Source organism: Diabrotica virgifera, chromosome 5, assembly GCF_917563875.1.
Source record: "Diabrotica virgifera virgifera chromosome 5, PGI_DIABVI_V3a".
Taxonomy (NCBI): domain Eukaryota; kingdom Metazoa; phylum Arthropoda; class Insecta; order Coleoptera; family Chrysomelidae; genus Diabrotica; species Diabrotica virgifera.
This window is the reverse complement of record NC_065447.1, coordinates 248693392-248721294: the sequence shown is the minus strand read 5'-3', so window position 1 is coordinate 248721294 and position 27903 is coordinate 248693392. Positions and strand designations below refer to the sequence as shown.

The 27903-nt window shown below is 32.5% G+C and overlaps 1 protein-coding gene across 1 annotated transcript in view; it reads left to right on the top strand.

The window, feature by feature from the left end:
* Nucleotides 1–27903, top strand: part of LOC126884783 (tonsoku-like protein) — a 41547-nt gene that overhangs the window by 6804 nt on the left and 6840 nt on the right. The window contains exons 5-13 of the mRNA XM_050651009.1: nucleotides 436–606; nucleotides 3441–3876; nucleotides 4022–4200; nucleotides 7847–8155; nucleotides 11796–12137; nucleotides 17440–17727; nucleotides 19809–20316; nucleotides 25192–25382; nucleotides 26730–27441. Of these exons, the coding sequence (XP_050506966.1) occupies nucleotides 436–606; nucleotides 3441–3876; nucleotides 4022–4200; nucleotides 7847–8155; nucleotides 11796–12137; nucleotides 17440–17727; nucleotides 19809–20316; nucleotides 25192–25382; nucleotides 26730–27441 (3136 nt within the window). The remainder of the gene's footprint in view (nucleotides 1–435; nucleotides 607–3440; nucleotides 3877–4021; nucleotides 4201–7846; nucleotides 8156–11795; nucleotides 12138–17439; nucleotides 17728–19808; nucleotides 20317–25191; nucleotides 25383–26729; nucleotides 27442–27903) is intronic.

Sequence of the window (27903 nt, the reverse complement as noted above, 5' to 3'; positions counted from 1 at the left end):
TAAGGATTTGCGGACATATGTTTATAGAGCAAACCGGCATTAATTTTTCATGTAGAATTAGCCCTTAAAATTTTTCATACTTATTTACTAACACCCTGTATTTTTTCTTGATACACATGGCTCTAGTCCTCCCATTACTATTTTTATGTCACTATTAGTCCATTCTTTCACGGTTTTTGCTCAGTATTTTAAAAAACCGCTTCGATTGTCATGAAATTTGAAATATGTACTTATTAAACATATCAAAGAAAAAAGTTATACAGTGTCGAAATGTGCTTTTACCCCAGGGGTGAAAATATTTAACCTTTAAATACCTCTTAAAATCTATAGAGAGAATTCAATTTATAGCAAAAAATGTATGACAGATTTTTATAGCTAATTTTTTATTGTTTTGTAAATTGGATCAGCTGTTCATGTGTTATTTTTCCTTTGTAGAAAAACTAAAGGACAACATAGATCTGATGTGTACAGCGTTGCATACAAAAGCCGAAGCTCTGATAAAGTTAGGTGATTTCCATGCAGCCAAAAAAACGCTGTACAAAGCCTACAAACTTAATAGTCCAAACATTGAAGATAGAAAAATGATAGAGAAGTATTTGAGAGCAGGTAGGGTTATGTTAGGGTAATTTTTTATACTAAGATCTCACGGCTAAGTGAAGTTAACAGTTTTGAGTTAATAACTTGTGACAGGTAGTTCCTTCAGGACAACAGACTCGGTAAAACATAGGTTAAAAATAAAAATTCTATCTTCGCCCCGTTACAGACAAAGCTCCCTTGATATCTTCTTATTCTTTAAGTACTGTGCCCAAATTTTTAGGCGTGGGTAGCTTCCATAACAATTTGCCGATATCGTTCTCGATCTTGTGCGGCATGTAACAATTGATCTGCTGATAAGCCAGTCCATTGACGAAGGTTTCGGAGCCATGAATATTTCTTTCGACCAATTCCTCTTTTTCCGTCGATCTTTCCATTGAGTATTAACTGCAGCATCCTGTATCTGCTACCTCTCATTATATGCCCCAGATATTCAAGTTTTCTCTTTTTTATCATCTTCATTAAGTCACCTTCGCCTTGACCTACTCTGTTTAAGACTTCTCTGTTTGAAATGCGTTGAACCCAAGATATTCTGAGCATTCTACGATACGACCACATCTCAAAGGCTTCTAATTTGTTCATCATGTTAACCTTCATGATCCAGGTTTCACATCCATATAGTAATACAGGATACACATATCATTTTAGGAACTTGATTCTTAGTTGTAAATTCAGCTGAGAGTTGCTCAGAATAGATCTAAGTTTCATAAATGCTCCTCTTGCAATTTCTATACGAGTTTTAATTTCTTCATCCGGATTTAGTGTCTCGTTTATCCAACATCCTAGGTATTTAAAATGGTTAACTTTTGTTATTGATTCATCACTGACAATTAGTTGCATAGGGCCGACGTCTTGTTTACTAACCACAAGTAACTTTGTCTTTGTTGCATTTATGTTAAGTCCGTTATTGGAGCATTCTCTAGTGACTCGATCAATAAGGAATTGAAGATCTTCGATATTTTCAGCCATGATCGCGGTGTCGTCTGCATATCTGATGTTGTTAATAGTTTCTCCCCCGATTCGAACTCCACATTGTCCTTCCAAGGCTTCATTAAAAATTATTTCTGAGTATACGTTAAACAAAGTTGGGGATAACACACAACCCTGTCTGACACCTCTTTGAATGCAAATTTTGTCTGTTTCTTTGCCGTCTACCAGAATAGAAGCTTCTTGATTCCAATATAGATGTTGTAAAAGTCTCAGATCTTTATCATCTATTCCAATCATTTCTAGATATTCAAACAACCTATCATGTTGAACTCTATCAAACGCCTTCTCAAAATCTATAAAGCAGACGTAAATTGGTTTCTGTACTTCCCATGATCGTTGAAGTAATGTTAACATTGAGAACAAAGCTTCCCTTGTTCCCAATCCTTCTCTGAAACCGAATTGTTTGTTTCCCATTGTCTCTTCACATTTCTGCTTGATTCTATTAAGAATTATCTTAAGAAGTAGCTTGAGAGAGTGGCTCATGAGACTAATTAGTCTAAAGTCTTTACATGATGATGTATTAGGTTTTTTTGGGAGTGGAATAAATGTAGACTCCAACCATATCTGTGGCATCATTCCAGTCTCGTATATATGGTTATAAATGTTTGTTAATTGTGAGACATTATCGTCATCCAGAAGTTTGAGCCAGTCTGATGGTATTTGGTCAAGGCCTGAAGATTTCCCATTTTTGCTCTGTTTGGTGGCTTTCTCTACTTCCGCTTTTAAAATACTAGGACCAGTATTCGTATACTTTGTGGTGTTAAGTGGTGGCCTCGTATCCAGGAAGAGCTCTTTTATATAGTTAGTCCATTCTTCCTTTTTTTCATCCAAGTCGAGAATTATGTTACCTTTGGAGTTTCTCATAAAGTGAGGAGTTCTTTTTCTCTGAGTGTAGGTAATTTCTTTAAGCTTTTTATGTATATTAAATTCGTCATGTTTTCTTTGTAGTTCTTCCATTTCACGACATCTTTGTTCCATCCAGTCCTCTTTTGCTCGCTTAACCTCATATCTTATTTGTCGATATATCTCTCTATACCGAATTTCGTCTTTGTTTTTCCAATTTCTTCTTTGTTGAATAAGGTCTAGTATTTTATCGGTCATCCAATCCTTTTTCTTTATTGGGTCTTTTTCTGGTTTCAAAACTTCGTTTGCTATGGTGACCATGGCGGAATTCATGATATCTAGATTTTGACCGATATTTTCTTGTTCAGATCTTTCTAACTGTTTTTTAATCTCACGATTTATCTTATTTCCGAACTCATCTGCTATTACGGCATTTCTTAGGAGTCGAGTATTAGGTTTCTTCTGCGTTGTGGGGGCTTTTATTCTTTTTAGTTTTAGTTTGAATCCAGCACAGAGCAGATTATGGTTAGTTGCTGCGTCTGCACTTAAGTATGTCCCTTGATATGGATGTCTGCAAAAGAAAAATAAAATTATATTTATTACTATCGAAAGAAAATATCCTTACACTTCACTCCAGTGTAAGGCACAAACGGTCCCACAGTCAAAATATTAATAATTATATGGACACTCATACAACTCCTTTCAGAACTGGCTGTAGCTGGCCGCCCTACCTCGGATGCTGCCTTGGAGCATAAGTGGAATCGTCAATGTGCTAAAGACATATCATTTCAAACTATTTGTTTTGCAGTATGAGACTTTTAACTGCCTTCACAAGGTCATATGGAAGACTTTACCTTCCTTTAAAGTCTCAATATGTTTTGAAACTCAGTTTATATCAATCAATGTTAAAAAATTTTGACAAAAGAACACTCAAAATGCATTCTTGAAATCAACAAATTATAAGTACATTATTACATATTACTACATTATTACAATTTATGTACCTGTTTTAGTTGCAACTATGTGTTATGACGAAGATAAACTTGTGGTAGAGACCAACGACAACAGAGCCTTGAAAAAACTCTACGAATCTATGGGCGACTGCGCATGCGTAGTTAAAAACTATCCAAAAGCTATCGAATATTACAAATTAATGTTGAATTACGCAGAAAGGAGTGGCGTGAGTGGGAAAGAATTGGCGACTTGTTACAATTCCTTGGCACAAACTTACGAAGATAACAAAATGTTTAAAGAGGCTGTGCAGTACTTCGAAAAAGAGTTTGAGTTTAGGGATAATATTAAAGACGCGCTAGACGCGATGAGTAAGATAGCAGATAATAAAGAGTCTGCAGAGGAGTCTATGGATGATGTTGTAGGGGTTTATGACAAGGCGATAAAGTATTGCCAAGAAAAAGATAATTTGAAAGAAGAACGAAGAATGATTGCAAGGTTTGTGCTGTATTTTTATTTATCTTTTTACTTGACCTTATTTAAACTACTATTTTATCATTCTATAGCGGCCTTTCTAATATTCAAGAATCATTTAAGTGTTCGGGTATTGTTTTTATATAATATAGTCTCTATGTATTTTTAGGTGTATCAAATATTTACAGCGTATTGGAAAAACCTCTGAGGTCTGTAGATACCAACAAAAACTGAATGCCTTGAAGGTTCCTGACAGGGAAGATGATAGTTCTTCATCTGAGTGCGAAAGTCATAACTCCAGCATAATTGACGATAAAGAAAATTGTCTCAACTTGGACGATATTACAGGTAAGTAGATATACAAGCTCCTATATACGTTCAAAAAATCTTCAGAACAGCGCGACAAATATGGAAAAAGCGCCGGAAGCGGTAAAAAATGACCGAAAAGCGATAAAAGCGTTGAAGTTATTTTAAAAGAAGCTATGGTGGTACGGGGGTAGTAGATGATGGAGTTGGTTAAGTTGAAACACTAATTACCGAAATATATTTATTTAGGTCACCATGTACGACAGTAACTAGTTGGTGTCGGGATATATAATGTCTCCACTCTAACCACGTCGGTTTCTGAATAATGAATAATCTCTCCTATTCTTTTACGTATCTGTAAATCTTCTTCTTCTTTAAGTTCCATCTTCTATCGAAGGTTGGAAATCATCATGGCAATGCGGACCTTGTTGACTGCCGCTCTAAATATCTCTGCACTACTGCATTCGAACCATTCCCGTAAGTTCTTAAGCCAGGATGTTCTTCGTCTTCCCACATTTCGCTTTCCTCGGATTTTGCCTTGCATAATAAGTTGTAATAATGAGTATTTTTGCCCTCTCATCACATGTCCCAAGTACTCAAGTTTTCGTCTTTTGAAAGTTAGTATTATTTCCGGTTGATTTCCTATCCTTCTAGTTACTTCCACGTTCGACATTCTTTGAATCCATGATATTCGTAGGATTCTTCTGTAACACCAAAATTCAAAGGCGGCCAACTTATTCAAATGGACTTGTTTCAACGTCCACGCTTCCAAGCCATAAAGAAGAGTAGAGAACACGTAACATCGAAGCATCCTTAGGCGTAGTTCTAACCTTCTATCCCGACAACAAAGAAACGTTTTAAGTTTAATGAATGATGCACGTGCTATTTCAATACGTGTCTTAATTTCTTTGGTTTGGTCTACATTTGATGTTATCCATGTTCCTAAGTATTTGTAGTTATCCACACTCTCAATCACAGTATCTTCAATAGTTAATTGGATGTTTACGTGTGCCGATTTAGTTATGATCATGCATTTAGTTTTCTTTAAATTCATCTTCAGTCCGTACTCATGACAGCGTTCATTAAGGCGTTGCATTACGTTCTGTAAATCATTGTTGTTATCTGTTATTATTACTGTATCGTCTGCAAAACGTAAGTTGTTCAAAACTTCTCCATTGATAGATATACCTTCTATTGAATTTGAGAGCGCTTCTTGAAATACCGCTTCACTGTAGACATTGAAAAGTAGTGGAGACAGCACGCAACCCTGACGGACTCCTCTCTGTATTTTGATATCTTGGGTGTCCTGGTTGTCAACTCTTATCTTGGCAGTTTGATTCCAATATATATTAGATATAATTTTCATGTCACGACTGTCAATATTTTTGCTTTTTAATATATCTACAAGCTTTTTATGTTGAACTTTATCAAATGCCTTTTCAAAGTCTACAAAACATAAGTACATATCCTGATTCATGTCCATGCATCTCTGGGCCAGCACATTCAAGCCGAACAAAGCATCTCGTGTGCTCATACCATTTTAAGTCAAATTGTGTGTCACTGATTTCATATTCGAGAGTTTTAACAATTCTACTGTGTATTATTTTCAAAAATGTTTTAAGTGTGTGACTCATTAAAGATATTGTTCTGTGATCCGAGCAGGTTATTGCACTTGACTTTTTGGGAATTGCTACAAAGGTCGATTGCAGCCATTGTTTGGGGATTGTGGCAGTCTGATATATTAGATTAAAGAGTTCAACCATTACATCAATACAATCGTCATCGATAAGTTTTAATAATTCGATGGGCACATCATCTGGTCCAGTAGCTTTACCCTCTTTCGTGTTTTTAATGGCATAGATGACTTCGTCTCTTAATATTGGTGGTCCGGTATCCTCTGTGATTTCTAATGACAGTTCTCCTCTTTCATCATTAAAGAGTTGTTGGATGTAATTGGTCCATTGACACAATCTCTCCTTCACGTCAGTAATAATATCCCCTTTATCATTTTTAAGGGTATTCACAGGTGTTCTATTTCTTTGCATCTGTCGCAGAGCCACTTCTCTTTTGCCTCTCGAATTTTATTTCTGATGTTTCTCTGAATTTCTTTGTATTTATTCGGGTCTTTTGTTTTATGTTTTCTTCGTTCTTCCATAAGTTCAAGAATTTCTACTGTCATCCAAGGTGTTGTTTCTTTTCCAACTGATACTAAGGCATGTTGAATTTTTCCCCATTTTTGGTCAACAGTCAGAGTTTCCGCACTATCTTCTTTGACTTTCCTTAAGTTCTCGTTTATTTTAAATTTCGTTTCCGCATAGGTCTTGTCTTGTTTGAGCCGCCTTTTATCCATGATTTTATTGGAGCTAGGGCTCTTTACCTTCTTTAGTTTCACTCTCATAGACAAAACAACCGGGTTGTGATCGGAGGATATGTCCGCTCCTGGATAAGTTTTAGATGATATTATAGAATTTCTATATCTTCTGTTGACGATAATATAATCTATTTGATTTCTGACTATTTTGTTGTTATTGTCAGCTGGTGACTTCCATGTATATAGTCTACGTTTAGGAAGTTTGAACAATGTATTTAAAATTATGAGTTCCTCATTGATACAGAAATCAACAAGCCTATCGCCACGTGCATTTCTTTCCCCGAGTCCATATCGCCCCACACAATTCTCCACTTCTCCTTGACCGACTTTAGCGTTCAAATCGCCCATTATAATATTTATGTCATGTCTTTTAGTTAGCTTTAAGACATTGCCAATTTGTTCGTAGAAGGCCTCTATGGTGTCTTCATCCTTGTCTGCAGTGGGTGCATATACTTGGATTATATTTATTTTACGATTTAAATTAGAGTTGAGAGACAGCATTAATACTGTAAATAATATCTGTAAATAAATCTGTAAATAAATAATATCTGCATATCTGTAAATAAATCCTTATTATTTGTTATCATTGACCATACTTTAATGTGACCGTGAATTACTAATACAAGCATAATTGCTGACTTAGATGTTTTCGATATGTGTGGCCTAGATTACATAAAATCAATGTCACCCATTTACGAAATCCAAACAACGCATGTGAATAATATTTACCTAAGACTTTTAAAAATTAAATCGATTAAATACTCTTATATTTGGATGCTAATATAAATCCTTTACAAAGCTTGAGACAAGCTGAAAGCTTGAATAAATGTCAAAACGGCGTTCAATGTCGTTGAAAAAGCGTTAAAGGCGCCAAAATTTATTTTAAACGAGTTTAAAAATCATCAGAGGAGAAACAAAAGCCGTGAAAGCATTAAAATGTAACCAGAGAAAGGTTTAGAAGCATCGAAAATATCAAAAAATCTTATAAAATGACAAAAAAGACGCAGAAAAAGCACAAAAGTGTTTAAAGCGTTGAAAAAACAATAAATTATATGATAAACTCGTCGTAAGTGTCAAAAGCGTCGAGTAAGTCAAAAATCGCCGAAAAAGGGAACAAAACCTTTGAAAAAAGAGTTTAGTGCCTACATATCTACTACTTTGAAGTGTACCTATCTAGGTACTACTTCAAAATGTATATTTTCCCAAAAATATTACAAAACAACATGTAAACCTGGTGTATTTTCTTAGGGCGCATCTTGTTTTCCTTATTTAGTTTTTATTTGAAGTGACAAGTCTTCCAATCTAATATTTTAACAGATTCAGACGATTCGACAGAAGAAGAAAAACCAATAAACCCGTCCGTAGTAGTGGTAGGCAAGAGACGATCGAAAAATTTTGCCATAAAGAAAAACGCTAAAGGGGAATCCCAACTGCACGTCGCTTGCATCAACGGAAAGATTCCCGTCGTCAAGCATCTTCTAGAGCAAGGACATCCGGTGAATGTTAGAGACAATACTGGTTGGCTACCCATACACGAAGCTTGCAATCACGGTTTTTACGAAATCGTCAAACTTCTATTGGACAAAGGAGCTGCCATCAATGACAGGGGAGGAGTGAAATGTGAAGGTGAGTTATTGACCAGAGTTTAAAAATTGAGGACCAGTGTTACAACTTTATAGTCTAGTCGCAACATAGGGGGTCCCGTGGACACTTTAAGTTCGCCGCGATTTGATGGTGGTATTATAGGTTTTTTGGGTCGCTGAATCCAATGGAAGTGGTCTGGAAGCCCAACTGTGGTGCGTTTAATTGTTATTAACAAATTATGGTAAAATTAGGTGTTTTTCAGGAATTATTAGAAGCCCTGTAAATAAATTGATATTGTTAAGGTCTTCTCTGGTCTATTTTTGGTCGCTGAATCGAATGCGACTAGTCGCGTTTACTCAAAATATGTTCTATTTTGTTAATAACAAAATAATTGTTTATTCGCCGAAAAGCTCGAAATGCGCTATCTACAGCAAGTTTGTAGTCTTTTTCATAGTATTTTTATACGCTAAATCGATTGTCACTAATGTTTGTTTTTAAACCAAGAGGAGTGGTTCAAATTTACCGCACTGAAATGGTTGTTTGTAATTGGTCCAACAAATTTTGACACTAATGACTTTTATCAAATTTTGACACTTTTGGCATTTCATAGGTTAATTAAGTTATATCGGCGATTTTTTGTGTTTTCTGTGTTATTCCTTTAATTTTTAGATTCTTAGTCTGCTTTTATATAAAAAGCAGTTTTTTTTAGAACTCTTTATCGACGTATTAATATAATATAATATTTATGGATTACCGTTGAGGGCAGATATGATCAACCAAAAAAGAAGATGTATTTGATGATTTTTCTAGTGACTTTCTTGGGTGTGAATCTGTCTTCTTAGTTTACTCCTCCTGGTTAAAAAATAAACCATAGTCGTGATAGCTTAAACCACGTTACGACTTTGTTATTAATAAATTATTGCAAAAATAACGATTTATAGTACGTTCACTCACGGTTTTTGCTCTAAATTTTAAAAAACCACTTGGATTGATATGAAATTTGGCATACACGTATCTAACATGTCAAACAAAACAAGTTTCCTTACAATTAATCAGTTTATCCAATTCCGGACTTATTTTAAAGGTTTCTTTTTGAAGTTATACTTCTTTACGATCGAGAGTGAAATTTTATAATGCCGGGCGCATGCGCACACAGACAGTATGTAGTTCGTTGCTAATCTTTCAAGATATGTATGTATGTATCAGCACTGTCAGCGCAAATAAGTCATTAAAAGGATATATTAGTGTTTTTAGTAAATGTATTATTTATTATAATTTTTGTGTCTTTGGATTTGTCTTCCTCGGGAATAAGATATTTTATAATGATAGTAAGTATATTTTTAAAGTATTTTTGTATACTTCACTTGGTTTATTAAATTTGTCAGTATGTATGAGATATCTTGTAACCTGTCAAAGCAAAGGTAATATAGCTCAGTTGGTAGAGCGTGTGACCGGAGATCGAGAGGTCCCGGGTTCAAATCCCGGACGATTCATATCCTTTTTTTTTAATAAATTTTTTTTAAAAGTGGTGGGTAAGAAAGTTACTTTAATAATTAAATTAAATACAAATAACCTGTTAAGTATATTTATTTCTTTGAAATTATATAATAGAAGTATAACTTCTTACGTGCGTACAAAGTACACACACTTTCTTTTTTTTTTTTTCGCTTACGAAACAGGGTGAAACTTACCCCCAGGATAAAAGCACACATCGGCACAATATCACTTGTTTTGTTAGTCACTTGACATGTTAGCTACGTACATGCCAAATTGCATGTCATTCCAAGTGTTTTTTTTTATTTTTTGAAGTTATACTTCTTTACCGGCGATAGAGGGTGATTTTTTTATATGTTAAAACCTATCAGCCCGGCGCATGCGCATTATAACTTTGTTCTGATTGGATGTTCAAATGATATGTCAAAAATTATCCGATATGGCAGCTGTGGTTTGGAGGTAAAGGTAAAGGTAAACAAATGTATAATATATTAGTTTTATTGTTGTGAGGACAGAAACAAAAAAGTTTATAATATTGTAGTGACTTTTAAATAGTTTTTAAAAGCAACAGGTACGTAATAATTGTTAATGTATCATGGGTATAAACCTACCTATTTGATCTGCCAAAATACATAGTATGTAATACTTTTATTTATATAATTTGATTACCATCAAAATTTCTATCAATATTCACCTAATATATTGTTTTTTACTCTATGTTTTGTTGTATTTTTCAATTCTAAATCATTTCAATTCAAAATTAAAATAATTTGATCAATTTTCAAAATATCAAAATATCACAAGTTTAATCCGTTTAGTTAGTCGATCTTCGTAAATAATGACACATAGTGTCCGTGGCTAAGCGGAGAAGGCGAATGAATTCCAATACTAACCGCTCTTATCAGCGCTGGTTCGAGTCCCAATAGAAACTTTCTTTTTTGTTTTTTTTTAATACATTTTATGATTGTAAGTATATTTATTATATAATTGTATTTTCAGAAAATACGTATTTAGTTAAAAAAATTTTCGACAATTAATGTTCAGACATCATTTGTGGCTTGTTTAATGTGTTTGTGTGTGTTTTATTCTTTTATTATTTTAATTTTTGGCACTGTTCTAATAAAAATGTTTGAGAAGTAGTAAGTATAAATTAGTTTAATATTTAAACAAAATATAAATAAAAAGTATATTAATTTCGTTTAAATCATATAATAGAAGTATAACTTCTTACGTGCGTACAAAGTACACACACATTCTTTTTTTTTTATTTAGAGCAAAAACCGTGAGTAAACGTACTATAAACCGTTATTTTTGCAATAATTTATTAATAACAAAGTTGTAACGTGGTTTAAGCTAGCACGACTAGGGACAATCCATTTAGCGTATAAAAATACTATGAAAATCACTATAAACTTGCTGTAGATAACGCATTTCGAGCTTTTCGGCGAATAAATAATTATTTTGTTAATAATAAAATAAGAACACATTTTGAATAATCGCGACTATAAAAATCGCGGAAATAATTTGACCTCTAGTGGTATTACTAGTGAAAACACAAAAAATCGCCGATATAACTTAATTAACCTATGAAATGCCAAAAGTGTCAAAATTTGATAAAAGTCATTAGTGTCAAAATTTTATAACAGTGGAGTAAACTTGCCTGCTGTTGGACCAATTACAAACAACCATTTCAGTGCGGTAAATTTGAACCACTCCTCTTGGTTTAAAAACAAACATTAGTGACAATCGATTTAGCGTATAAAAATACTATGAAAAAGACTACAAACTTGCTGTAGATAGCGCATTTCGAGCTTTTCGGCGAATAAACAATTATTTTGTTATTAACAAAATAGAACATATTTTGAGTAAACGCGACTAGTCGCATTCGATTCAGCGACCAAAAATAGACCAGAGAAGACCTTAACAATATCAATTTATTTACAGGGTTTCTGATATTTCCTGAAAAACACCCAATTTTACCGTAATTTGTTAATAACAATTAAACGCACCACATCTGAGTTTCCAAACCACTTCCATTGGATTTAGCGACCCAAAAAACGTATAATACCACCATAAAATCATGGCGACCTAAAAGTGTCCACGAGACCCCCTATGTTGCGACTAGACTATTCCAGGGTATTTAAAATGTTTCGATGTAAACAAGTTTCGATGAAAATTTCATTTTTAGGCATTACACCCATCTTTGACGCTGCCAATAACGGTCATTTAAATATAGTCCAACTACTTTTGGACCGAGGAGCGTCAGTTACTATCAAATCGGACAATGGGGACACTCCTTTAAACGTTCTGAAAGTCTGGCATCAGAGGTATCCTTTCGAGGGCGAAGACTACGTCCTGTACAATACGGTCGTGGCCAAAATGACAGAAGCTCTAAAAAAGGTTGGAGAGAACGTGTCCGAAAACGTAGTTGTACACGAACCAGTAAGCGGTGAATCTGAAGAGGTCGTTGTTTCCGAGAAATCTGAAGACTCCGAGATCGAATCAGATCGTGATTCCGACAGTAGCTCAAGTAAGTGTTATTAATGTTTTTATTTTCTATGTTTTTATTTTCTTTTGGGCTGAGCAGATGGGACGTGAATTATAAATTGTAAAATTCCCTCATCTTCCTTAGTCTCGGCATCCGTTATGGCTTGCAAATTGTAGAAGCCTCGGAGGTGTAACCAGAGAAGGTTCCCATTGTTTTCAATCTGGTAGGATGTAGAGTAACATTTTTTGGTGTTGTTTTATGTGCTATTAAATTGAAAACTTAGTCTTCTGATATTCTATTTGTTTACCATACACATGTGGTCCTTCCGCCGGATTTCCACAAGGAGGGAGTTCACAGTGTTGTCAAGAAGTTCCGTATCTCCCTTGTTTGCCTCGAATATGCCTTTTCTGCATCATTAGGTATTCTTCTAACAAAATAGAATAGTTTTTGACTAATATTTTCAAAAGTCTGCCAAAGAACATATTCGATCACTTAATTTGCACTATCAACTGTAGACCAGGAACCGAAGCTTTTCACCTCGCAATTTTTACAAAATGGATCGATTTGCTTGAAAATTTGAGAATAAGTAGTGGATAGTCCAAGGATCAAAATCTATATGAGGCCGAAAGGCGCTTTTACCATGGGGGTGGTTGCCACCCCATCTCGGGGTGGAAATTTTTGAAGTTATACTTCTTTACGCGCGATATGAGGGTGAATTTTAATAGGATTAAAACCTTTGATCCCGGCGCAGTCGCATTACAACTTTGTTCTGATTGGATGTTCAAATGACATGACAAAAATTATCCAATATGGCAGCTGTGGCACAGCTATGGGACTGTGGTTTGATTATGTATGGTTTTGCGTTTTAAAATTTGTAGGAAGAGAAACAACAAACAAAAAGTTAGTTAATGGTTATACTGCCTTTTTAAATAGTTTTCATATTATATTTTTGGACTTATTAACATAGAAGAGATGATTGTTGCATGCCAATGTGAAAGCCCATCAAACTGTGACTAGTATGAGTGCCGCAAAATTACTGATAAAAAACCTATTAGCTCGAAGGCGTAGAGAACTGTGGATAACAACAATCAACCGGGACGATCTACGATCTCGCTTATTCAAAGCTAAAGAATCTTACACTGGTAAGTGTTTTAAAAGTAGTTGATCAAATTTTGTTATGATATTTGAACATAGCCACTTTGCACGATGCAAGTGATTGCGAAATTTATTAGTCGTTATACGGGCTCTGATTGGGTGTTGAAATGATCTGTCAATAATAAATAATTGTTCAATATGAAGGTAAACAAATGTATAATATATTAGTTTTATTGTTGTGAGGACAGAAACAAAAAAGTTTATAATTGTAGTGATTTTTAAATAGTTTTTAAAGCAACAGGTACGTAATTGTAAATGTATCATAGGTACCTAGGTACCTATTTGAACCTACCAAAATACATAGTATGTAATACTTTTATTTACATAATTTGATTACCATCAAAATTTCTATCAATATTCACCTAATATATTGTTTTCTTACTCTATGTTTTGTTGTATTTTTTCAATTCTAAATCATTTCAATTCAAAATCAAAATAATTTGATTTACATAATCAAAAATGTCAAAAGTATAATCAGTTTAGTTAGTCGATCTTCGCACATAATGACACACTGTCTCCGTGGCGAAGCGTTTAATGCGAGTGAACCCCAATACAACGCCAATACCAGCCGCGCTGGTAAGTTGGTTCGAATCCCAATAGAAACTTTTATTTTTTATTTTTTTTTATACATTTATGATTGTAAGTATATTTATTATATAATTTTATTTTCAGAAAATACGTATTTAGTTAAAAAAATTTCCGACAGTTAATGTTCAGAAATCATTTGTGGCATTTTTAATGTGTTTGTGTGTGTTTTATTCTTTTATTATTTTAATTTTTGGCACTGTTTTGATAAAAATGTTTGAGAAGTAGTAAGTATAAATTAGTTTAATATTTAAATAAAATATAAATAAAAAGTATATTAATTTCGTTTATAATCATATAATAGAAGTATAACTTCTTACGTGCGTACAAAGTACACACACATTCTTTTTTTATTATATTTTGACGGCAAAAGTTGATAAAAACGTTCATTTTAAGCAAAAAACGTTCTATACATTTTTTTGATAAAATTAATAGTTGTCGATTTATTCGCTATCGAAAGTGTTAGCTTTGTATAGAAAAAATCAATGTTTTTCGATATACTATATATACTCATTTACGATTCAAGTCAAGTCAAACTCAATTTTTGCCGTAGAAATTTTTTTTAAACCAAGTTCTTGGAAATTTAAGAACCTACAATTTTATATTGAAACATTTTTTCGTATTCCTGATGCTAATCTTTCTATTCTGAAGAAAATTGCATTTTTTACCAAACTACAAAAATTCGTTATTCGCTTTCAGTTTTTTAAAAACTAATCATTCTAAGCCAGTCAAACTTCTAGAATCTATTAATAATACATAAATAAATAAGAATGAATAAGCCCAATGACTAAAAACACCGCTAACTTACATTATTATGCTTCCAATTGGATTTCTCCTTTTTTTTCAAAAAAATATATTGATTTTTTTAACTTTTTTATTTTTTATCTTAGATAGTTTGGTAAATAATTTTGTAGGTTTTTGTAAGATCTATAAGCGTATTAATATTAAATCTTTTTAAAATCCTCAGTCGCAAAAAGAGGTGACTTTGAAAGGGTTGTTAAAGGTGGTTTTTGCATGTCATTACAAGTTTTAGTTGTCAATAGCTCACTCAATTTTTTCCATAGAAAAATTTTTTTCAAACCAGTTTCTTGGAAATTAAATAAGCTATAATTTTATAGTTAAACATTTTTTCTTATCTCTGATGCTAATCTTGCTATTCTGAAGAAAAGGGCATTTTTTTCAAACCTACAAAAATTCGTTATTCGCTTTTAACTCCATTTTTTTAAACTAATCATTCTAAGCCGGACAAACTTCTAGAATTTATTAATAATACATAAATAAAAAGACCAAATAAGGTTAACGACTAATTTTAATTAGGGTGGTGATTAGGGGGTTGCTTGCGATCACTTTTTCGCTGAAAAAAATGGGGACTGACATTCTTTTCGTTATAAGTCACTTAATTTGTGAGCTAGAGACTATTTTTTTATTTCTGGAGATAGATATTTTTAAGTACTTTTAAGTATTTTTAAGTTTGAACAAGTTATCCCCGAAAAATGAATAATTTTCCCGTCCTTTGACTTTGAAACTACAATATTTAGCATTTGACGAAGAAGAGCCAACATAATAAAGTATAGCTCGATTACTGTTGGTCTTAAAGAAAATTAAAAAAAACGGTTTTGTTTAATTTTTCAAAAGGTACATTTTTTTTTCAGTAAAGTTGTTTTGATAGCACGAAATCTTTTGGAGTTATTAGCAGAAAACTTGTTAAAAACATTGATTTTTTCGATATAAAACTAACACTTTCGATGGCGAATAAATCGAAAACTATCAATTTTATCAAAAAAAATGTATAGAACGTTTTCTGCTTAGAATGAACGTTTTTATCAACTTTTACGATTAAAATATAATACAAAATTCCACCCCCGAGATGGGGTGGCAACCACCCCCATGGTAAAAGCGCCTTTTGGCATGATATAGATTTTGATCCTTGGACTATTCACTACTTATTCTCAAATTTTCAAGCAAATCGATCCATTCTGTAAAAATTGCGAGGTTTTGTCCTATTTTAAGCTTCATTACTTGGACTACTGTTACTTAATTCGAATGTGGGATTATAATGGACTGATACTAGATCTAGCCAACATTTGTTTTATAGTATCAAAATATCATTGACAGTCCTCATCACAGTGCCAAACTGCATTGTGCTTTTAAAAGTTTGTATAAATAATGAATAAGATCCTTGTTTTCTTCTCCACTTTTGTGACTGATAACCTTCTCCCAAGTATCCTTGTACAAATGTATTAATTAACTATTGTTACATCTGTCAAATGTTTATTTAACGGTGCTGGTTTTATATTTTATGACGAAATAATTTAAAATGAAAATTTTTCAATTATTTAATTAATGTGTGTATGTAAAATTAAATGTTACGTTATCTTTGTGATGTTTGCTCCTTTTCTCTCTACAGCGCGCTGGGCTATGGAATATTGTGGTTGGAATGTAGTGTGGAATCTCTTCGAATTACACTAGGAGTGGACGGTTACATGAAACTGTGTGTAAAATAGCATATGAAAACCAAATAGCGGTCCTTATACGTATCTTAAAAATGTTAGGGCGGTGTCTACATGACAGCATTAGGTTACGTAGCATACTTAAGATATACACAAACGTTAATTAAACTAAATATGTATAAAACAAAAATAATAATAATAATTATGTGTGGAGTGACAATTCGTGTGAACCAAATATTTTATTCTAATTGACGGTCTTATTCCTTCTCTAATGTCTTCTTCAGGGCTTCCAAGATCTCAGTCTCCTGCGCATCCAGACAATACACTATTCGCTAATCTCTACACTTCTGTATTGACCTATTTCAAATCTATTTTATTCGCTTCAGTAAAAAGTGTTGCCTATTGGTCAGCCACATCTTGGCAGATATTCTCCTTCTCATAGGCATCTTTCAGTGCGTCACAGTTTTTCGATTTCTTTCTAACGCATTAAGTTGTAAGTGACAGAAAAATAGGTACGTCCGTGATTAAAATCATTTATAACATTTATTCTACTTGTTGATAGATGGCGCTATAGTCGAACAAAAAATTATTTATGTATTATCTATACGACTATAATCTGTACAATTTATAAAACTATACAAATCCAAGAACATACCTTTCTATAAATGAAATAAACACAATTGATTTGTTTTTATACCAAATTACGATTACGATTCTGACAACTGTCAGTTCTAACTAAAATATCATGCTATGATAAGATTCTCTATATTCTTAAAAACATATATATTACATCATTAATGACACACTGAAAGACTGAGAAGAACTTTAAATTATAGTCGTACAGATATGTAATAGGTAAATAATCGGTAAACCTAAATCTTTTTTTTCGATTATAGCGCCATCTATCAACAACTGGAATAACTGTTATAAACTGTATGTATCACGGACGTGCCTTTTTTCTGTCACTTGCGTCACATTGAAAAAAGCCTCTGAGAAGAACCATACCATCGGCGTATTCCAGCTCGCTTAAATGTATTAAAATCCAATCCAGTCCATTGTTTTAAACATTAACAGTGATAAAATAGTTGCAAACGACTCAAAATAGATAAGAAACTGATTTAGCTATGACATTACTTAACAATTACTTTTCGTAGGTAACATCCCTTTGAGGCCATCTTCTGGTCCAAATCTGCTAAATGAATACCAAGAAATTATGAAAAATCTAGGGAAAAAGTCATCTACTAGCAACACAAGGGATATTAGATCAAACGTCAGGAATAAGCCAGCTTTACTAAGAGAGAAAGATGTCTCTTTTGATGACTGGTTGGAAGATGATCTTCAACCTGGGAAGGCTACCAAGAAACGGAAGACTAGTTTAACGGAAGCTGTAGTTACGTCCTCTACTAGGAAGCGGAGCTCAGATTCACCGAGAAGAAATACACGTAAGTAACTAATGTTTTAGATAAGAATTGATCCACAATGGTCATTGCATTACTATCCTGTGTTAGTCACCTTTCGTCCTTTCTACTAGTTTCAGTCAATTTCCAAGGTATTAAAATATTTCTGACACTTCTTTGTGGTACTTACACCCAGTGGCGCACCCAGGGTGGTTTTGGGGGTTAAAACCCCTCCCAGGGCATATAGAAAATTTATAAAGAATAGTAGGAAAATGTAACTTGTCCTTTACAAACAATACAAAAAAATTTCTGTGTCCAAGCCAAACCCCCCCCCCTCAGAACAAAATTCTAGGTGCGCCACTGCTTACACCATCATCATTACCAGCAATAGACAAATCAGCTGTGATTTGAGCTTTGCAATAACTTGACTTTGAAATCTTTCATAGAAACTATATACTAAGTATCTATGTGATCTATCTGAGACTATATTTCCATATTTGTCTTTAAGAGTAAACAGTAGCGATCAACAGGTAGCAACAAAATATAACTTAGGGAGATAGTATTATAAACTTTGGCAACAGTGGTAATCTTTGACATTATCTAAGATTAATATTTTGACAGTATCATAGTCGCGCTAAATGGAAGTAATAGAAAAGGATTTTATTATTAATAAATAGATATTTATAAAAATAAACCAAAATGGGTGAAAATTTTATGTTAAGATAGGTATTTAGAAAGGTATTTGCATGAAATATCTAATAATAAAACAATAATAAATAATCATTTTTTGTTGTGAAGCGAAACAAATTTCGATTTTCGCATAATTTTGGCACGGTTTTTAATGGACTTTTTCTTGGAAGGTTTCACTTTGTTTTTTGTTTGATTTACTTTTTCCATTTTGTTAAACTATTGATAATATTTTTAGAATAAAAAATCCTCCTAAAACTTAATATACTCTCATTAGAATTCGAAATATTTTTACGTAAAATATACTTACCTACCTACATATAACTAAAATTCACAATTAACAACAATCTATTCTTTCAAAGAGGCCAACAACTTATACGCTCTGAGCTTCGCTGGTGTCGCTCCTAGCGGATTACTAATGCAACTTTCACTGGTAATTTTTAAATTTATTATTTAATTGTTATCGCTTAATATTTACAACGCAAAAAAGTAATTAAATTGTAATCGATTTTTTAAAGATTTTGCTGATCATTTTAACATTCTATTATTGAAATATTAATTTCTTACTTCGGATACTTTCACAATTATCGTGTAGATGGCGCTTAGATTAACTTATAATTACATATTACGAAATATTAAAAAACTTAAATTCAGTATTTAAAACGTAAGTATATTTAAGCTAAAAATATACACCACAGCTTTGACCAACTAATATTATTTCCAATTAATGTTATTAATTTCAATGTTTTAAATTAATCACTTTGACATTTATGTCAAATTTCCAGTAAAAGCTTACAGACTTGTTACTACTGGCGCTCGCGAATTTTTAATTATCCCCTCTACCTACGAGCTCATAGCGTATACAACAACAACAAATATATAATAAATTAACTATCAATAAACACTACTTTCCTATGAAACAACAAAAACGAATTAATAAAATTAACACACTACAGCACTGAACAGATATCGATAAAGATGACAGAACAGATTAGAGAAAATCTGACGCAGGTTTGTCAAAACGACAGTGATAATTTCTCTATGTTGCCTAATTAGTTATTTAGTTATAATATGTTCGATTTCTTGTTAGAAATAAAAAATTTTAGTAGTTCCAAGATTACACAAAATCTATGCATGAGATAAAAAAGTTTATTTGAAGAAAGTTTTTTTTTTCTTCTTAATGGCGGTACAGGCTCCTTTTTTCAATATTTTATTTAGTTATAGAGTAATTTCCACGTACTAACATATTTCTGAAATTGGGCTCTGTACCGCCATTCTTTATTATATTACGAATATGTGTGCCAAATATCTCGACAAAATATTCAAAATTACAGCCGCAATCTTGGAAAGCGTTGGTTGCTACCTGTTGATCGCTACTGTAGCCTCTTAAGCCGTTGAGTGAAAATCCTCTTAATAATATTTATGTTTTAATGATATAGCCAACAAAAGATTGAGCGACGAGAACCGTCAAATCAGTGACGTCATCGCCACGACCTCATCGTCGCCCAGTCCCACAAGAAGAATATTCACACCCAGCAACATCCAGAAAAATAGTGCAAAAAGAAAAATCCAGACTTCGTTAATAGATTCCGGTATCAGTAAAACTACCAACAGTGTTAAACACAGACCACTTCAGACATTACAAAGGCACCGTAGCCTGGAAAATATAAAACAATCTAAAATCACAACTTTCGGGAGCAGCAAGAGCTCCATCGAACCGGATTCTACCATGTCATCTCCGAATAAGTTTTCTTATACTCAAATTCCGGTCGTTCAAGATGTAACTCCGAATATTCCAGTCGCTCATGCCATTTCTACTGGAGATTTGATGGTTTTTGTTGACGTTAAAGTAGAGGGCAAAGTTTTTCGAGTGCCTGTGTTACTGGCACAAGTGCAGACCAATACTATTGGATGGTTAGCCGAACAGGCAGCTCTAAAATACGCAAGGTAAGAAAATACTGCCGTCCTTAGGAAAAACGCCGTATCTGCAGAGAGATCACATTTGGGTAAAATCGGTTTTTGTTTAAATGTCTAGCTGTTGAAAACTATTTAGAATTTTTTTTGTTTTCTACTTTATATACATAATAAATATCATAGAATTCATATTTATACATAAGATTGGCAAAATATATATAGTCTAGTAAAATAAAATTACACTACATGTAAATCAAAATGTAAATTCGTACAGGTTGAAACAAATTTTATATCAAAGTTTAGGTGGGTACAAAAGATATTTTCAAGAAAGTATCCAAATCATACAAGGGGATCATTGTTTAAATAATTAAAAAGGGGTCATTTTTGCAAAAAAAAATCCTTTTTTAACTGCTGAGGTCATTCAATTAATAATGAAGGTCTATAGGATTGTTTTCTGCAAAGTTGAAGGGTAAATATTTCACATAAGACTTACTAAATTAAATTTGGCCCCCTATTTATTTAAATAATTATACATAAGTCTTTAAAAACAAATTTGCAAAAAAATATTTTTAGAGTTTTAAGTAAGCACTATAAAATATCTTATTTTATAGAAGAAGTTGCGCTATATTATCCGTATTAATTAAAAAAAAATTGGTCCAAAAATATTTTATATTTTTTGAGATATTCAATTTGTTTATTAAATGTTACTCTATTTTCAATTGTAAAAACGCGGTTGTTGCCAAAGAAATATTGACCTGTATTAAATCTTATTATTTTTGTTTTTATTTATATTTTCGATAAATGTATTGATAAATTCAAATTTCAATTAAACTTCCCCCTAAAATGGCATTTGAAAATTATTCTTTGTTTATAATTTGTTTTTTTTTTAATAACGTCGCGGGGATTAAATATTTTGAAATGCCGTTTCGATAATTGGATTCCTTGGAATTTTTCACTAATTAACGATTTTTTTTGTCTTTTTTGCTTTTCTTTTTTTTTTCTCTTGGAGTTATATTACTACGGGCTCTTTTAGGGTTAAGTTTCATTAAGAATGTCGAATCTCTAAGTTGTAGATTCTAGACCTAAAAATATTAAGATTGGTCTAAAATCACTTAAATAAAATGTGGCTACTTACTGAGTTACAGGGTGTTTTATTTAAAAATTTAAAAATTATTTTTACCAAGTACTTTCAAACTATTTGACGTATCCTTATCATACTTGGCAGAAAGTGTGGGTACTATACAGTCTACTAAATTGTGATAAATAAAAGTTTCTAGCTACTACCAGTGGCGTACGACAGGGGATAGTTAATGGTTGACCCTTCCCAAATTCTACGCCACTGCGGGAATTACTATTTTAGCGAAATTTTTAGATTCTCCAATACTTTCTATGTAAATAATATACTCTTTACTGGTAACGATTATGTCATTAGTTTTCGATATATTGGACGTTCAAAATGAAACGGCATAGTTATTTTGATTCATTCATTCATTCATTTTATACTTCCAATATCTCTCAAACTGATGACTTTATCGATACCAATAAAGTTATTTGCATACAAAGTATTGGAGAATCGAAAAATTTCGCTAAAATAGTAATTCACTCAGTGGCGTAGAATTTGGGAAGGGTCAATTATTCACTATACCCTGTCGTACGCCTCTGGCACTAGCTAGAAACGTTTATTAATCACAATTTAGTAGGGTGTATAATATCCACACTTTCTGTTAAGTATGATAAGGATACGTCAAATAGTTTTAAAGTACTTGGTAACAATAATTTTTAAATTTTTAAATAAAACACCCTGTAACTCAGTAAGTAGCCACATTTTATTTAAGAGATTTTAGTTAAATCTTAATATTTTTAGGTCTAGAATCTACAACTCAGAGATTCGACATTCTTAATAAAATTTAACCCTAAAAGGGCCCGTTGTAATATAACTCCAAGAAAAAAAAAAGAAAAGGAAAAAAAGCCAAAAAAATTCGTTAATTAGTGAAAAATTCCCAGGAACGCAATTATCGAAACGGCATTTCAAAATATTTAATCCTCGCGACGTTATTAAAAAAACAAATTATAAACAAATTTGAATAATTTTCAAATACCATTTTAGGGGAAAGTTTAATTGAAATTTGAATTTATCAATACATTTATCGAAAATATAAATAAAAACAAAAATAATAAGATTTAATACAGGTGAATATTTCTTTGGCAACAACCGCGTTTTTGCAATTGAAAATATAGTAACATTTAATAAATAAATTCAATATCTCAAAAAACGTTAAATATTTTTTGACCAATTTTTTTTTGCTTAATACTGGTAACATAGCCCAACTTATTCTGTAAAATAAGATATTTTATAGTGCTTATTTAAAACGCTAAAAATAATTTTTTGCAAATTTGTTTTTAAAGTTTTATATACAATATTATTTAAATAAATAGGGGGTCAAATTTAATTTAGTAAGTTTTATGTGAAATATTTACCCTTCAACTTTGCAGAACAAAATCCCATAGACCTTCATTAATAAGTGAATTACCTCAGCAGTTAAAAAAGTATTTTTTTGCAAAAATGACCCCTTTTTAATTATTTAAACAATGATCCCCTTGTATGATTTGGATACTTTCTTGAAAATATCTTTTGTACCCACTTAAACTTTGATATAAAATTTATTTTAACCTGTACGAATTTACATTTTGACTTTTTTTATTGTATTAGGCTAATATTATTTACTCTAAAACCTCATGTTACTGCGTTCTTTCTAAGTATACTACATAAATTAACTTCTTCCTCCTTAGGAAGAATGCAGTACTGTGTTTGCGCTAAGCATTTTCTTATTTTATATGTAATACAGTAGACTCGCTCTATAACGAACACGGTTATTACGAGGTTTCACTTATAACGATATACACTAGATGTCTCATGAAATTCCTATTGAACTGAACACCTCTATAACGAGGCATATTTGGATATAACGAGGAAAAATGAAATCGTAAAATATGTATTTTTATTATTCTTTATCTATTTTTAGCGCTGTAATGGCTATAAGTAAATACCCCAACTAGGTACCTGTATACATAAATTCCCAACATCTGTGCGGTTATCGAGGGTACTGCTTTAATAAAAATCCACCGCCTACCTATAATAAACTTCTTCCTGTACTGTTTATCTATTGGCCGATACTGAATATTGTAAAAAAAATTATAATTTATGATGGCGAAGCCTTATTGTCGAGGAAACAATATTTAGCATCTTATATTGCTCGGAATGGCATCACTATAGAAAGTTAATATTTTAGACAACTATGTATGTATGCACAATATTATTGTCTGATATAAGGAGATCCGCGTATAACGAGGTAATTAGTCTGCCATTTCAGTTCTGGTTATAGACGGAGTCTACTGTATAATAAATACAATATAACGATGAAAAAGGAGAATAAAAAACATTTTTTATAAAAGTGTGTCATGAAAATGGACAAAAAAAGTGCTGGAAATAATTTTGGAATTAATAAGTTTGCCGCTAAAGGGCGTTTCTTGCATTTTAAAATTAAAAACATTCCAGAAACGATTAACATTTACGATCAAGTTTATTTTTAATTAATAATTATTAGACATTGATTTAACTATGTACTTTTATACCACATTTTTTATTTTCAAATTCTACGACCTACGGCGACCAAAATACTTCGTACCAAAATTCGTATTTCGAACAAACTTTATAAAATTTGCGCTGTTTAAAATGCCTGATGTAACGTAATAATACAATGTCGCATCAACAACAATATTCATACACATAGGAAACTCCGCTATACCTCAGTAAACTCCACATTTAGTGGAAGTATTTGTCTCACTTAGTAGTACCGCATTATTTTTAGAACCACACATTATATCTTGATCACCAACAACTCAAACATATGTGTTTAGATTTTCTGTTGATAAAGAAATAGCCTTTGCAGTATTAACTTTGTTCTATTTGATATATTTAAAAAATTATATCAAACAACTGTTCTCGTTGAAAAATGGCAACAAACTAACCTTATTAAAAATTTTACACATGCTGTAAAAATTTGTCAAATGCTTAGGCAGAACGCCGCATCTACTGCCTTAGGATAAATGCGGAAAGGTACCTTTAAATACGGCGTTTTTTCTAAGTATTTTTCAGATGACGCATTTATTCTAAGTATCCATGAACATTTTTGCAGATACGGCATAAAATGCGTTATGTTTAATGTATTTTGGCGTAACTTACGTCATTTTTAGTAAGCAAATAAGATAGATATGCACATTTGGGTTAGAAAAATGTATAAATCTAATTTTTTCAGATTTTTGCAGATACGGCGTTTTCGCTAAGCACAGCAGAATATATAGATATACAAATTTCTGTACATTTATTTATTTGTTGAATGGGTTGCATATTATGTGAGTTCATTTTAAATGAAGTAAATAAACACAGACGTACTCACAATCATTTAATTTACTTCGACGACCGGTTTCGATCTCTACAATATACAGATCATTTTCAGGTCGGCGTTACAAGTGATTAAATGATGCCGTTACAAGGGATGATTTGTAAGTTCATCAGTAACATGTTTAAACATCCAGATTATGCTAGTAGGATAGCTAGGTGAAGGACTGGGTAGGCGGACATGCTTCGTAGGTCAAAACACAGTGAATTGGAATGGATCCTGAAGGCAGATGTGTGATGTGAAACAGAGGTAGATGTATTAGTTATGAGAAAGACAACGTTCGGATGGAACTGTTCGTAAATGCAGCTAAAGTGTTAATTGACTCTGTGTATGCACTTGTAACACTTACTTGGGCCTGACCTATGTCCAGGAATGAAGAAGAAAATACCTTTTATTTTCTAGATCTAGATTATTTCTGATGTGTTTTACTAATTAATGTATATTTCAGGAAAGAATGTTCAAAACCTGAGTTAGAACTTGAGACGACGACTGGGGCCTTACTGTCAGATGAAGACCCCTTAAGTTTGTTATTTCCACTGGGTACAACCCAAGCTGAACCAGTGGTTGGAAAAATTGTTAAACTTTTCGAGACGCCCCTGGTTGGTAAATATAGAGACGCATGTTCGCACATGAAAGAAGGTATTAACTGTTCTTTACTTTACACTCACTTCCAACTCACTACCTTCAATACATCCAACTCCCACAGAAATCTGGAAGCACGTTGCCACTAGTGCCACTGTGCCACAACTACGTTGTGACAACGTAAAATTTGACTTAAACATTCAAATTTAATTTTATAAATTTTTGAAAAACAAGCTAATTTTACTAAATTAAATTAAAATAAAAATAGTTCAAACACTTATACAAAAACAATAATAAAGCAATTTTATAAATGTGAGGTTAGATTGCTCTGGTTGTCACCGTAGTTGTATGTATTACAGTCCATAGTATTTGTAATTACTCAACGTCGCGAATAGCTGCTATAGTGAAACCACAGTGTGAAACTATCCACATAAACAGCTATACTCCGTCTAATAACCTTACCGTTGCACGGCATCCGCGTCATAACCCGTGACGTCACATGATACCAACACGAAATATTTAGGCGGTAGGTGTGTTCTTTTTTAGAACCATTTTGCTGAGTACACTGGAATTACAGCCACTAGACATATTTTATTACATACTTTAATGTTAATTTAAAGAAATACACAATAATAATGTGTTTCATTTAATTTGTATAAATGGATTATAAAGCGTTTTTATGAAGCACATTTGTTCGGAACACACTGTAACTGTAATCGAACGAAGGTGATATTTTGGCATAAATTGGTAGCATTTATTTGATAGTTGCGGTATTGACACTTTAGATTTGTTTTTATTCTTTACTGTAAGTATTTGTTTTATTATATTTAATGTTTTTATTATTTACTTTAACGTAAGATTATAACTTAATTCTTGTTGTATATTTCTAATGTTTTTATTTATTTACAATGAATACTAATTTGTTTTGTTGTATAATAATCCACTTTTGCAATAATTATGTGATCTATTCGATTTAAAATGGATGAATAATTTTTTTATACTTTGGCAACTATGTCAACTTAGATCTCTGACATAGATAATGACGTGCAACGGTAAGTATATTAGACGGACTGTAAGTGGTTTTCGATCAACTGAGCGCTCTGTGCCGCAATTTGTAATTTGCCAGCGCATACAGTATCTTCACGTCTATTCCAATTCTGGTTTACCTGTACGCAACTTAAAATTCCTCGAGGCAGTGTTGCCAGAGTTTCAATTAATCTTTAAACTAACATAAATTGATAATTTGTTCACTATGTGATAATATTATGTGTTTATTAATAAAATTACTATTATTAATAAAATTCTAGCTAGTTGTTCGTACTATGATCTTCTCCATGTAGTACAACGAAGCTATGGGGATAAATGTATAAATACAATTTTAATTCATGTTTCGTATTGTTTTAGCTGTGGACGACAAGCTTGTGAGAATACTCGAAGAATTTTCTGTAAATCTAAACTTACAAAATTTGGGCTTGATGAGCAATACTCTATCACCTCTATGCAAGGCATTGAACCATCAAACAACGCTACTAGACCTAAACTTATCAGGAAACTTCCTCGACATCCACTGCATGGTCGTTCTATGCTCAAGTCTTCCATCTTTGGTCAATCTCACGTCGCTGAACTTGAAATGCACCGGTTTGAGTAGTTCTCATCTGACGGAACTGGTGAATATGTTCTCTATCGCTTCAACTAGAATATTAGAGAAATTGAAGCGTCTAGATTTGAGTAACAACTACTTGAGGAACAGAAGTTGTGAGCAATTGGTGGAGATACTGAGGCATCTAAAACTGGAGCATTTGAATATAGCAAACGTGACCTTTAGCAGTGGTATTTTTCAAGATTTGCACAATAGGAACATGAGACTTAATCTCCAGAATGTTAAATATTTGAATATAAGCAATAATCAGTTAAGTAGTAGAGACTTGGAGAATATAATTTCTTGGACTGTTGCAAATAACTTAGTCGATTTAAATTTGTCGAGGAATACTCTCAAAAATACCACTTTGGGACACTACAATGAGGATTTCGATAAAGACGACAAATTCAATTCACTACACTCTTTGAATTTGTCCAGATGTAAACTCACTGATAATGATCTGTACCACATACTTAGGTAAGTTGAAGAATGTTACTGTAGTCGAAACGGAAATTGATCAGAATGCGCAACAATGTGGCGGCATCAATGTTTGGTATAAATGCTTAAGAAATTCGAGAAGGTCACTTTAGATAAGATATTTAAAAAATAATCTGTCGAATATCACACGATAGTAAGAATAAATAAGAAAATAATGCTCCAATTTTTTTCTCAAACTTGTTTCCATTCGGCAATAGTCGCTCGAGCCCTGCGTGCTCTTGTGTCTATTAATAGGCAAAAAGTTTTCGAAAAATTGTCGCATTATTGTCAATTTATTCTCACTCTCGTTAGTCTGGCAGATTATCGGAGAATAGGCCATTTTTGGGAAAAGTTATTTACCAGCAATTTTATTGCTGGAATCGAATCTTATAGATTGTATATATTAATAATATAGGTATGCAAAGTCCGCAAATAGTGTGCTACTTTTTTTATAAACAAAAT